This window comes from Mustela erminea, chromosome 6, assembly GCF_009829155.1.
Source record: "Mustela erminea isolate mMusErm1 chromosome 6, mMusErm1.Pri, whole genome shotgun sequence".
In the NCBI taxonomy this organism is placed as follows: Eukaryota; Metazoa; Chordata; class Mammalia; order Carnivora; family Mustelidae; genus Mustela; species Mustela erminea.
Window position 1 is genome coordinate 45,454,421 of NC_045619.1, and position 13,539 is coordinate 45,467,959.

Below are 13,539 nucleotides of genomic sequence, written 5' to 3' on the forward strand. Positions count from 1 at the left end.
GCTTGATATTTTAAGGATACTTGCAAAGCATTCATTTCCCTTCCAGCAAGCAGAGCAGAGCAAAATGCCGCAGATAAATATTGTCAGGTAGGCAAAAAGAACTCATATTAATAGTTATAGTTATGCTCAGACCAGGCGTTAGGAAAACAGGGAAGTCAGTGCAATTACTCTTTGAACCATCATTAGCTCCATTCAACTTACTACATGACTGGCACAGAGAACAGCAAGGAACAGTGAATGATTATCTCCTCGAGATCAGTTCAGCTAGGCTAAAAGTGAGTGGTCACTTCCTGCCACGTGCCACCTGCCTTTTTATAAGCCCTGGGTTAATGGTTCTCAACCCTCATGTGCGGAAGAATGACTGAGGGGCTTGTGAAAAAAAAAAAAATACAGATACCCGGCCTCAATTTTATTTAGCAGGTCTGGGTAAGTCCCAGAAATCTGCATGGTAGAGGCATCCAAGGTGATTCCAACCCCAGCGGTTGTGAAGTCTATTTTGAGAAATACTCCTCTAGATGTTGTGTTTTCCTGAAAGGTTCAATTAGCTGGGGGAGAGTGGCGGACTGAAAGAAGGGGCAGCAGGAATCTCCCTGATCTGAGAGAAAAGGGGCTTCACTCGAGATGTTGCTGCTGTCACGCTGGGTAACTGCGCCATGGTCTTTCACCTCTCTGTGCCTCTGTTTCCCTAACTGTAAAGGAGAGGCTTGGGCGGGATGATTCCTGAAGACATGGCATTCCAGCTTCTGGATTTCACCCTAAGTACTTTTCCACCTTCCAGTGTAAGAGGTGCATTGCTGAATTAACCAGAGAAATGCCACAAACCTTTCCCGTTCCATTTCTTGGTATATTCCCCAACAATTTCAAAATGCACGGCATGATTCGCACCCTTCCACGAATAAGGCTGCGGTTCCCTAAGTCTGAAAATGTAACTGCAAACCAAAAAACTGGCATGTCTGAGAAAGGGCACGCGGCCCTAGCCCACATGTGATTTGCATTCCCGCAAAGTTGTGTTATCCACATCGATGCATCCGTGCATCAGGGGACGTGGAGGGCCTCTGGGAATGAACACATTCTTTTTGGCCCACAGGACAGTTTCATTAGAAGTAGAAGGTCACTACACCTGCAAATGTGTTTGTGCTAGATTCAGTCCAGGGCAGTGAACATCAGGGGATTTGGATTCCACGTGACTAATAATTCTGTCTACATTTTATTTTATTTTTTTTTAAAGATTTTATTTATTTATTTGACAGAGAGATCACAGGTAGGCAGAGAAGCAGGCTCCCTGCTTAGCAGAGAGCCTGATGCGGGGCTCAATCCCAGGACCCTGAGATCATGACCTGAGCCAAAGGCAGAGGCTTAACCCACTGAGCCTCCCAGGTGCCCCCTGTCCACATTTTAAAAACAACTTCACAGTTTCGAGAAACAAATGTCTTTTTTGGAGAACTGGCTCTGCTCTGCAAAGAACAGGCTTCCTACCAACTTGCTGTGGTGCTCAGAATTAGAAGCGGCTTCCTTCGCAGCCGAGGAATCAGGGCGTGCTTGACTTCGGTGCGTTGTTCTAAGTGTGCGGTCCCCCACCAGCACATAGGAAAGGAAGGACAGTGACTGACTCAGTGTCCTTGATCTTTCTGTTTTCTCATCCTCACAATCAGGGACGTGGGCAGAGCAGCAGCCAGACAGACTGTGAGAACACTTAAACCACTGCTGATGAGAAGGAGGTAAAACTCATCTGCTTGGGTCTGAGATGCTTTGATGGGCCGTTAGCAGGCTTGGCAGCCACCATGTATAACAGAGGCCTCCCGAATGTGTGTCTACAGCAACAGGGACGGAAGTCAGTGCAGCTGTAGAAAGAACTGTCACGTGACATTCCACTGGATACTCAGATGAGCCTGTGTAGTCATTTTAACTAGTAAAGAGGAGGAGAGTGGACCAGGAAAGAGCCCAGAGGGCAGAACGCTCTGCCCCAGACTTCAAGGACAGTCAAGGACAGGCTTCAAGAAACCTGAGGCAAAGACCATCAGGCAATGCATTTCACACTTGCCGAATGTAATATTCCAAGGAGAAACTGGGAGCTGAGTGTTGCAAGCTCTCAACAAGGCAGTCTACCCTCGGGAGCCTGCTGGGTCCAACATGCTAACTACCTACTGGGGACCCTCCACCCATGGGGTGTGGGACCAACGCTGCTCGTCGGCTATTACAAAAGGGAATGATAGTGGTACCTGTATTAGCCTGGAGCATGACAAGAGCCTGGAGTTCGGGAGGCAACCGCCGAGTGAGGCCGACAAATGAGGGGGTGCTCACACCTGTGAGGGGTCGCATTTCCCCGACAGTGAGCTCTTCTGCGGGCTGCCTGCCAGGGACATCCATGCAGCCTGAATACTAGAGTGTGGCCTCAAGGCTAGGAAAGGTCCATGTCTCTACTGATGCCCCAGGGGGTGAAGCCCTGTTGAGCTCCTGTCATGTCTCTCTCTCCGCTGCCTCAACTTGAGGGAGCAGCCCTCCCTTCTGTGTCCACAGTGGATTCTCTATAAACATTGAGCCGCACTGCTTGATGTCCCCAGGGAACTCTGTGGTGACTCCTTCCCAAAGTGTTAACAGTCTGGTATCCTGAAGTCCACAGGAACTCATCCGGCTTCAGCAGACAGAGGCCTTCTAAGGCTAAGAGAATGTGGCCGATGGTCCTTTAGTCTTACATCACTTGAAAAGTGCAGGAGTGCTTGAGCGTCACCTGCCATCATCCAAAGTCTCTCTAAAAAGACTATTTTGGATTTACCCAGAGTGCTAAAGTCAAGTAGGCAGGACTGGGAGCTGTGATACCCGGGTCCTAAACACATTGTTCCAGAGGCATGATATCAGAGGAGTGAAACTTCCCCAGGTGGGGACAGAATTTCCTCTTTCAGAAACTGAAAAGACCGATCTACATGAATTCCAAAGCTCTCCTTGCAGTATCATTTGAAAAGGGCCTGCAGATACATTGCATTTCCCGGCCTCTCCTCCCTCTGCCCCAAGTGGCCCAGACTGGCCGTGGCCGCCTCTCCCACTGGCCTCAGCAAGGCCTTCCCATCCTTCCCAACAGAGGTGGCCATTAGCAATTAATCGGCTTCGGTGCACAAATTAAGGCTTATTTGTCATTCCAGCCTTTTAAATACAAAAATCTTTTTGCAACATCAAGTTGCCTAGAACCAGTTGTTATCTAAAGTTTCTGCATGACTTTGGGTAAGTTATCCCACCCTGTAAGTCTAGTCTAGTATTCGTCTTGGAAATGGGGGTATCTGTAAGCCAGGGTTGTGGTAAGAAACGAGGGGCGCCTGAGTGGCTCCGTCAGTTGAGTGGCTGACTCTTGATTTCAGCTCAGGTGGTTGAGATCGAGTGGCACATGGTGCTCTGCACTCCACGGGGAGTCTGCTTTTCTTCCCCCCCCCCACCCCGCCCAGTTGCTCTCTCTCTCTCAATAAGTAAGTCTTTAAAAAAAAAGGGGGGGGGATTAAAAGAGGTAATGCATACAAAGCACTTGGCTCATGGGAGTGCCTGGTTTACTAAGTGATCATGGACAGTTCAGCCTGGAGATGATGGCATTCAACCCCGCCTGTCACCACTGGTGTGGCTCTTCTCCCCCAGGGGTCCAGAACCCACAGAGAAAATAACATGGCCCCTGCTATGAGGCTTCCAGGTTTCAGACTACAACAGTGCCTCCCCTAAGTTCAATTTAAAATCTTCCTTCCTCCCAACCACCTGCCTTTGCAGGCACTGAGTTACTACCTCAACTATTCTCCATGGAAATCCTGTGATCATCACCCTCTATATTAGGACTGGTTTAAGTTGGGAAAAAAGTCAAGTGTGAAGTCAGGTTTAGAGGTAATTTGGGCCCTAGATTCTAAATAAGAATTTGCAAACACTCCCATGTTCACATTGTAATCTTCTTTTCTCCATCATAACAGAAAATATATACATTTATATATGTACATATGCATGCATGTAGATAATATTTTTTGAACTTCCCTCAAATGTCCCTCCTAGTAACCAAGTACAAAGTGACATCCACACTGCTATTGCTCAATCTGGTGATAATGGCATCACACCTTTTTTTTTTTTAAATCAGTGATGTTGCAAGTTTCATCAATTTGAATAAGCTGCAGGCATAAGGGGAAAAAACTCCCTCTTCAAACAATCTCTTTATAAAAGCTAAAGACCTGTTTCCAACTCCCCATGCTCCAGAGTTTGCTCTGTCTTTACTAACAGTGCTGGTTTCAGGAAAAGGTGGGTGGTGGGGAGGGAGTTATGAGCCATCTGTGCAGGGAAAAAGTGGGAGAGCTCTGCAGTGGTGAGTCCTAACTCTAGCCATACCGCTGACAGGATCCACAGGTGCCTCCAGCCTCTTCTATACGGCCTAGTGGGAATTCTAGCCACTGGGCGGAGCTGCCGCAAATGGCTATAAACATGAATGATTGTAATAAACACAAGTCTGTTCTCTGAATGCTAATTAGTCTATTAAAAAGACAGTATGATAAAGTCAGTGTGCAAGGAGGTCCTAAAACAAGAGCTGAAAAAATAATAATAATTAAAAAATTTAAAACTATCAGCTTTGTCAAAACCTGAAAAGCAGAATAGATGGATTGGTATGTACTGTTTCAGCAACTACTACGGGGTAGGTGCTAAGGCTGTTTTCAAAAAAATCTAATCCATGCCCTTAAGGAAATAGAGAACTAGACTTTACCTTTACCCATAAAAAAAGGAGAAATTGCCTTTTTGCTTTTTAGACGTATTAACGTTTTAGGATAAGACTCAGCCGTTTCATCAGTTAGCAATCATTTCCTACCACCACCAGGAACAAACGTCACTGTTGCTTGCCTATGACGCTTGAATTCGACAGCGACGTCTATCAACCACTTTCTTAGAATCTCCCTACTAGAGACTCCAAGTTCCTTGAAACATTAGAACTTTAATTGTAGCTTTGTTGAATAAAGTGAATAAATAAATGAGTGCATAATAAATTTAAAAATGAGACATAATATAGTAGGGTCAATTCTGAGATAGAAAAAGTGTGAAAGACCTATGCTATGGATAAACACCAATCAATCATCCTACTTTCAACCTTTTTTTAAAGTCAGACTTCCAAATGAGTTAGCTCATTATCAGCTGCTCCCCAGAGTGATGAAGGTATGGTAGAGGCCCTACCAAAACACACTTTTAGAATTCCCAAAAATATATCACAGAACAGAGAAGAGAGAGGGCAGCCACTGATGAGGTTAAAAGAAGTCTTTGTGCTATCAGATGTAGCTTGTACAAGCTTTTCCATATTTAGGTTCTCTCTCCAAAGACTGTCAAAAAACAAGCATTCTAATCATTGAAAAAATAAGAGGGAAAATGAAAGTTATCCTCCGAACTATACATACACCCCTTGGGAGTACTTGGTCAGCTCTGAAGTACAACACCTACACCCAGGAAAATTTAGCCTCTTAAAGCAAATTTTAAAAAGTGTTCTGTTCAAGGAAAGAAGGTGCATTATGGATATTTATGTAAAAGTAATAAAGATTACACCAAAACCTCCCACAGCTTAGCTGGGACCTACATTTAGGCTACAGCTGGAAACAAGAGATCTTCCACTGCAAAAGGTAACTACTTTCGAAATTGTTAAGTGTGTTTTACACAGGAATTTTTATAGTGCTCTCACTAAAGCTATCTCCCTATCCTGAGTTCAGAATTATCCTGTGTCCGTTCAATTAGAAGTTAGACAAAAGTACTCAGAAGCTGTGAGAGAGTTCTGGACATTTGCAGAGATTGTAGCGGAGATTAGGAGAGGGAAGGAGGTATGGGAAGCATCTTGTGTTTTGTATTCTCCGTGAGTCACCAGGAGATACTTCTCATAGCAAGAATTTCTGAATTGTAAAAATGGTCCAAAGTAGCAATCACTGGGAAGTTGGAGTGGAGAAGTTTGAGAATGGAAGAATGCTAATGACCAGAGGTGATGGACCAGAACAAGATTCACGGCAGACAATGCCCTTTGGTGTACGTAGCCCTGGCTGATTTCCATTTCCAGACATTTCTGTCCACACCAATAGGAACAAAAACAACACACTCAACCCAATGCTGCCTATACATGCCCCATTAACCCGATTAGAGGACCCTGTCGAAAGTCAGGGCAATGAGAGAGATTTGTTTCTTTTGTTTCTGGCATCATTTATAAACCTTCTGAGAATGTAAATAGATGTAGCTCAAGAGCTAAATCATTTTCTAATTCTTTTCTCATGGAAATCAAGAAGCATTCTACAGAAGGCATGGGTCTTCCAGGGATATGACATCATGCTATTGCTGTGGGCTTTGGCCGCTGTACTGAAATCAACTCCAAGTGGCTTTTTTGTTGCTGTACAGAACTTTGTTTAAAAAAAAAAAAATCAACACATTACATCAGGCTTTTGTCATGTGAAATGTTATCATCTATTCCAGCTACATGGAGCTCCAGCAGCAACCCAAACAGGCCAGAATTTGACAAGAGCACACATGCTGCTGTCCACTCAACTGTTCTGTGCATCTCATCCACTCCTCATTCATCTTTTCCACTCCTCAGGAGTCAGCGTGGGCAGCAAGGCCCTTGTCCGGAGCCTTCCCCGGCATGACCCAGTAAGTGCCAGGCCCATGTGTCACACTTGGCATTATCCGACTGGCTGCTTAGCCCTTGCACTAGAAAGTAAACCCTCTGATAACAGGGACCCCAGGAAGTACAGCCTACTGGTTAAGGGCTGGGATCCTGCAGGGTAGACCACCTGGCCTTGGGTCCAGCTCCAACATGCATTAGCTGTGTGATCTTGGGCAAGCTCCTTAATCTTTGTGCTTCCGTTTTCTCATCTATGATAATAATACTGATTATCTCATAGGGTTGTTATGAGAAATAAGTGCATTAATATGTTTAAAGCACCTACAATACTAATTGAGGTCTGCTTAAGTGTCCACTTAAGTGTTCTTCTTCTCCTTCTCCTTCTCCTCCCACTCCTCCCCCTCCTCCTCCTCTTCTTTCTCCTCCCTCTCCTCCTCCTCCTCCTCTACTCCTCCTTCTTCATTATTTATATCCCCAGTGACTGGCACAGTACATGGCACATAGTAGGTACTCAACCAAATGTTTGAGGAATTAATGAATGCCTGAATGGAATCATAAAGTGAACACTCAATAAGACAACAGTTAACACTGTACCTTTCAAGAATATAAACAACCAAAAAGTTCCAATAGTCATCTATTTGCCAACTATATTATATAAGGATAAACAAGGCCCAAATAACAACCTCCGCTTAGTCAATAATCCTGATCTTAGTCTCAGTAATCAAAGAAAGATTAATCTATGTTTAGTACCATTTCCAGATTATACATCATACTGCATTCTAAATTCACCAAAACTTGTTACCTTCCCATGGTATGCACAGCAATTCTTAAGTAACCAGGATATTTAAATTATCAAATGATCCAGGCCCCAACACTTCTGAATAAATGACCAATTTACTGCATTTTAACCAACTGAGCCACCCAGCATCCCTTTATTGTCTTTTAAGACCAAAAAAAAAAAAAAAAAAAAATAGCATTCCTTAGGCATTACTATACCTATTAGCTACCTTTCTGAATGTAGGTTCATTTAGATTTTTTTTTCCAAATTGTATGTGTCCACAAATGTTTTAATACACATTAATTTTGAAGAGGCTAAAATAATCTCAAATTTCTCTTGGAGGAGTAAATTCTAGGGTATCCATGGGAGCCACGGGGATAACAGAAGTGAAAATACCCAAGATATCCTTGCAAGGAAATTTCAATCAGGAGGATCACTGCTAACTTGGCTGCCCACTTTTCAGCACTCAGTTTAGGCCAGTCATATGTTATCCAACATTTGAGCATACATTCGTCCTTCCTGTTGGTCTGTGCACATGGCTGCTCGACCATCTGAGTCACACCACAAACCTAGAAAGGCATGACCCATTTTCAGAAGTGCAAAAAGTTAGGTCAGTACCCACATCTGAGGTGCCAAATCCTCTGTATTAAATATTTATGGGGTACCTACGAGTAGAACTGCTCAGACAAACAAATCAATATTTCCATGACCTTGAACCAGTTTGCCTGGGAAGGATGTTTTCATTCACAGCTTCATACCTTTAATTCTCCAATGGAGGAAAGGAGTCCTGCTCCATATGCCCGCAGTTGCCCTTCTTGCTTGCAAAGGCCAAACTCGATTGTGAAAAAATAACACTGAAAAATAAAAAAAAAAAAAAAAAGAAAAGAAAAAGACATGGACATACATCCAGAGAACTAGTCAATGTTGTTCTTCTATAGAATAAAATGGCACCCAAAATAAAATGGTGCACTGGGCATAGTTTCTTCAACAGTGTCAATTTAAACACATTTGAATTAAGAATATTCATTGAAATCTATTCCCTTGCTTAATAATCCCTCCCTAGGCTAAATGTGTATGGAAAACGTATTCATTACTAAGAGATTTATGCTTAGCAGATTCAGAAACCCCATAAGTCAAATCATATTCCCAGCAATAATTTTTTAAAAATCACAGACTTAGAAATAAATGAATATGTCACAGTCATAACACTGTAAGAATATGCTACTGTTGGGGCACCTGGGTGGCTCAGTCTCTTAAGTGTCTGACTCTTGGTTTTGGCTCAGATCTTGATCTCATGGGTCATGGGATCAAGCAGCACACAGGGCTCCATGCTCAGCAGGAGTCTGCTTGGACATTCTCTCTCTCTGCCGCTCCTCCCATGCACACTCTCTATCTCTCTAAAATAAATTAATTAATCTTAAAAAAAAAAATAGAACATGTTACTGTTTACCAAGTTGTGTTTCAGCTAACATAAAAAAGTTCATGGAAATGTGGAAAAATAACTTGGAACCCAGTAATTCCAAACTGATTTTTGCAGTTTGTTTATTCATTCAGCAAGCATTTGGTGAGTACCTACCAGGTGCCAATGCTAGGCAAAGAATTGTGGTAAAGAAACAAGAGAGAGACCAAAAGAGCAAGTACACACTTACCAAGTTACCCAACCAAAATTTTAGTATGATTTTTTTAGCAAGATCTTACATGTATATTTACATATGTTACACACATAGATACACGTATATGTGTGTATATGTAAAAAAAAATATATATATATATATATATGTATACATATAGTAAGAACCACTTCATTGACTGAGTTTTGCCAGCATCAACTACTACAGCTTTCCCAAGACACTGAAGTCTATAACTGTTTCTGTTGATTTTAGGAAACCAACCTAGACAGACAGAAACCTCTGCACAACCAAAAATCTCAGGATGCTCTTGAGAGAGGCTGAAATCACACTACTCTTGCCCAAGAGAAAAGTGAGAAGTTGACAATGAGCGAGCGAACTGCATCAGATTAACACTGTCCTGCATGAGTGACGACAGAGCACTGACAGTGTTGAGAAGGAAGAATTTACACACCCCTGGAAAGTGGAAAATGGTAATTATATCTGGCCCACGGCAGTTTGCTCTATTTTCATTTGGAGGTTGAGATGTCCCCTGGTTCAGAAGGGTTTTGTACTTTTTAGGTGTGAGGAGGATCTGGGAGGTCGAGTGGGATGACCCCGAAGGACTGGTTTTTGCAGGTCGTGGCGCTCAACCTCTCGAGGAAAACTTCCTTTCCTGATTCACCTTCGCAGAGGGCTAAAATTAGAGTCCTTCCTACCCCCATCAGTACCCGCAATGCCCGTCAGCTCTCCCGCTTACCCTGCTCTGAATGTTCTCTCTTTTCCATCATGCCCTCTTTTTGACATGGTCTTTAATTTCCGTATGTATGTTCCCCATAGTCATGTGTCTCCCCACCCTAAACTCTGTGCTTTGTAGGACAGCACCCCTGACCTCCACCGACGAGATGTCAGCAGCAGCCCCCACCCTGCTTGCAACAGCTAAAAAGGTCTCTAGACATTAAAAAATGTTCCCAGGGGACCAACTCTCTTCTGCCTCAGAACCACTGATACAGAATTTTGTCTGAAACATACCAAGGGTGCAATAAATAGTTGGTGAATAACTAGCAAATGAGAGAATTATCTCTAAGTCAGGTTTGCTGTGTGGCAGTGTGACCAGGAAGAAAGACAGGAAGGGACCTGAGCTCTAGTCTCAGCCCTGCTTCTTTTTTTTTTTTTTCTATTAATTAACACATAGTGTATTACTAGTTTCAGGTGTCAAGTTTAGTGATTCATCAGTTGGGTAGAGCACCCAGGGCTCATTAAATCCCATGTCCCCCTTAATGTCCACCACCAGCCACACTCAAGTTTATTCCGTACAGTTAAGAATTTCATGGTTTGTCTCCCTCTCTGATTTTGCCTTATTTTATTTTTCCCTCCCTTCCCCTATGTTTATCTGTTTTGTTTCTTAAATTCCACGTATGAGTGAAATCATACGATATTTGTCTTTCTCTGACTGACTTGTTTCACTTAGCCTAATGCCCTCTAGTTCCAGGTTATTGCAAATGGTAAGATTTCATTCTTTTTGATGGCTGAGGAATGTTCCATTGTGTGTGTGTGTGTGTGTGTGTGTGTGTGTGTGTGTGTGTGTGTGTATACCATATCTTCTTTATCCATATATCTGTTGACAGATATCTGGGCTCGTTCCATGATTTGACTATTGTGGACATTGCTGCTATAAACACTGGGATGCAGTTGCCCCTTCAAATCACTATGTTTGTATCCTTTGGGTAAATACCTACTAGTGCAATTTGCTGGGTCATAGGGTAGCTCTATTTCTAACTTTTTGAGGAACCTCCCTACTGTATTCCAGAGTGGCTGCACCAGTCTGTGTTCCCACCAGCAGTGCAAGAGGCTTCTCCTTTCTCTGCATCCTCATCAACATCTGTCAATTCCTGCCTTGTTAATTTTAGCCATTCCGACTGGTGTGAGGTGGTATCTCACTGTGGTTTTGATTTGTATTTCCCTGATGCCCAGGGATGTGGAGCATTTTTTCATGTGTCTGTTGGCCATCTAGATGTCTTCTTTAGAGAAATGTCTCTTCATGTCTTCTTTGGCCCCACTTTTAATTAGCTCTGTGACCATAACCTCTCTGGCATGTAGTTTTTCTACCCATGACATCCATCCATTCATTCATTCATTCTATAAACACTCCTTGAGCACCTATTATATTCCAGAATTTGCTTTAGCTGCTAAGGATATGCAATGCACACAGCAACAAAGTCCTTAATCCCATGAAGCCTATTTGCTACTAGGATGATATATAACAACAACAAAAATCGATATACGGGATAGTTACAGGTGGGATATACTATATAAATAATAAATCCACATAATGTGTCTGGTATTAAGCAGCAGAGATGACTGCTTTAGACAAAGTGGTCAAGGAAGGCCTCTCTGAGGGAGTGATATTTAAGCCGGAATCCACTTGAAAAGCAGCCCTTTGTGCAAGATATTCGAGAAAGAGCATTCCCAGCTGAGGAGGCAGGTGCAAAGGCAGGAACAGATTTGTATTTCTAAGGGCAGTGGGAAGTCATGGGAGGGGTTTCAGGCAACAGACAGACATGTTCTGATTTCATTTCAGAAGATTGTGCCGATGCTGGGTACAGAACAGGCCGTTGGTGGGGCAAGAGTAGAAGCAGAGAGATCAGTGAGGAGGCAGAGGCAGCCAAGGAGCTAGGAGGTGAATGACTTGGAAAAGGACTTGGGCCAGGGGGTGCAGGGCTTGGGGAGAAGTCAGTATCACAGAGACCTCAGCAGAAGAACCAAAATAAGAGATCTGAGTATGTGTCGAAAAGTTAAAATACAGCCCTCAAGTCTGTCTCCCCATCCCAAATTTTGATATATATATATAATGTTTTTATTTTTTAAAGTAGGCTCCATGGTCAGTGAGGAGCCCAACACGAGGCTTGAATCACAACACTGAGATCAAGACCTGAGCTGAAATCAAGAGTCGGAGGCTTAACCAACAGAGGCCCTCAGGCACACCCATCCTCCAAAACAGTCTTGCACAATCCTGGGCACAATGAAGAGAAGTGATTGTATTGTCATAGAACAAGAGTTCTGGAAGTTCAACCTCCCATTTCACCAAAAGGAAAATTCAAGTTTAAGGAGATAAAGTGATTTACCCCAGGACAGGTCTAGATGGTGACATTTAAGAGATCCAGAGCTCCAAATTTGAAAGAGCTCGACCTCTGTCACATTGGAAAGTTTCTAGATAAAAGATTAATAGATGCGTGGTTCTCCCTTACCACCAAAATGGAGAAATAAAAGTCTAAAAGAGGAAAACTAGAGTTTCATGGCAACTTCTTAGTGTGTTTTTGGTTGATTTCCCTAATATATATTCCATTTATAGTGCATGAGGTAAAACCCTTGGAGGCTTAACATATAAATACAGAAGAGTTTGTAAAAAAAAAAAAAAAAAAAAGAGAGAGAGAGAGAGAAAGAAAAAAAAATAAAGAAAGAGGGAGAGAGAGAGCACGCTGTCATGTTCAAAAGCCTCCAAAATAGCCATACGGAGCCAGCTACAGGAGCATTCAGGTCAGCCTAGTAAGGGCATTTTTACTTTTCCTTATGCTACATCAGTACATACAGAATGATCTAAATCAAAACAGGCTGAGAGAGCCTCTAAGAATGTCTGGGGAGCCACACGCACGGTCTTCACATAGATCTGGCATCCCTAACCTATTTTAAAACAGGAATTTAAAGGTCTGCATCAACTCAACTAAAGGTTCAAAGTTACATCTATCAGTGTGTCTTTGGTCCACGTGTTTCTAGAATCAGGGCAAGCTCAGAGGGAAGAGCCACTGTGAATCTTCCTTCGCATTATTCAGAGTGCTCTCTGGCCCCATACCTGGTCTGGGAGTCCTTCCAGAAACTTTGACTTTACAAAGCTCCATCTGTTCTTTTACTCTCTGTTGTCCTCAACCAAGGAAAGCCTACATGCTAACTTCTACAGCCTCTTCCCCCGAGAGAATTAGACCTTTGGCTTTAAGACGGTTTTCCATTTGCAGCTCCATGTGTGGCTAACAGATAAAGAGAAATGGCAAAATGTACCTGAACCTCAGATGTTGGCAAAATTTTAATTATGGACGTGCTCAGGACAATTCTTTTCTGTTTTCAAGACTAGTGGAGATCTCACAAGACTGTGCCCTGGGAGTGATCACTGACGGAGAAGCCAGGACAGATGCATCTTTCTTCTGCCTGGTTTTGAAAGCAAAGCCTGCTTAGAGTTGGACTGGCTGACCCCTTGGAGACCTTTTGGAATTCAAGGATAACTAATTGCATCCCCAAATTTTAAGAAAATACAATTTGTTTTCTTTAGAGCATTCTCCAGATGTGGATCTATAATATGTTCCCTAGAGATTTGCCAAATAAATATCCTACCTATTAGTAAAACAAAACGAAAACAACAACCACAAAAAAAAAAAAAAAAAAAAAAAAAAAAACAGGAACATTACAAGAACACCTGTAAAAAGAGAATTGCAGATTCTTGGCCACTAATGTCTTTCAAACAGAAACAAATAACACTGAGATTATCACCTCCCAATTAAGAGGTACCTTTC

The 13,539-nt window shown here is 42.8% G+C and overlaps 1 protein-coding gene across 1 annotated transcript in view; it reads right to left on the reverse strand.

Moving 5' to 3' along the window:
- The window catches only part of TPH2 (tryptophan hydroxylase 2), a 97,927-nt gene that overhangs the window by 2,139 nt on the left and 82,249 nt on the right, over positions 1-13,539 (reverse strand). Inside the window, exon 9 of the mRNA XM_032347012.1 lies at positions 8,129-8,224. Coding sequence (XP_032202903.1) covers positions 8,129-8,224 — 96 coding nt within the window. The remainder of the gene's footprint in view (positions 1-8,128; positions 8,225-13,539) is intronic.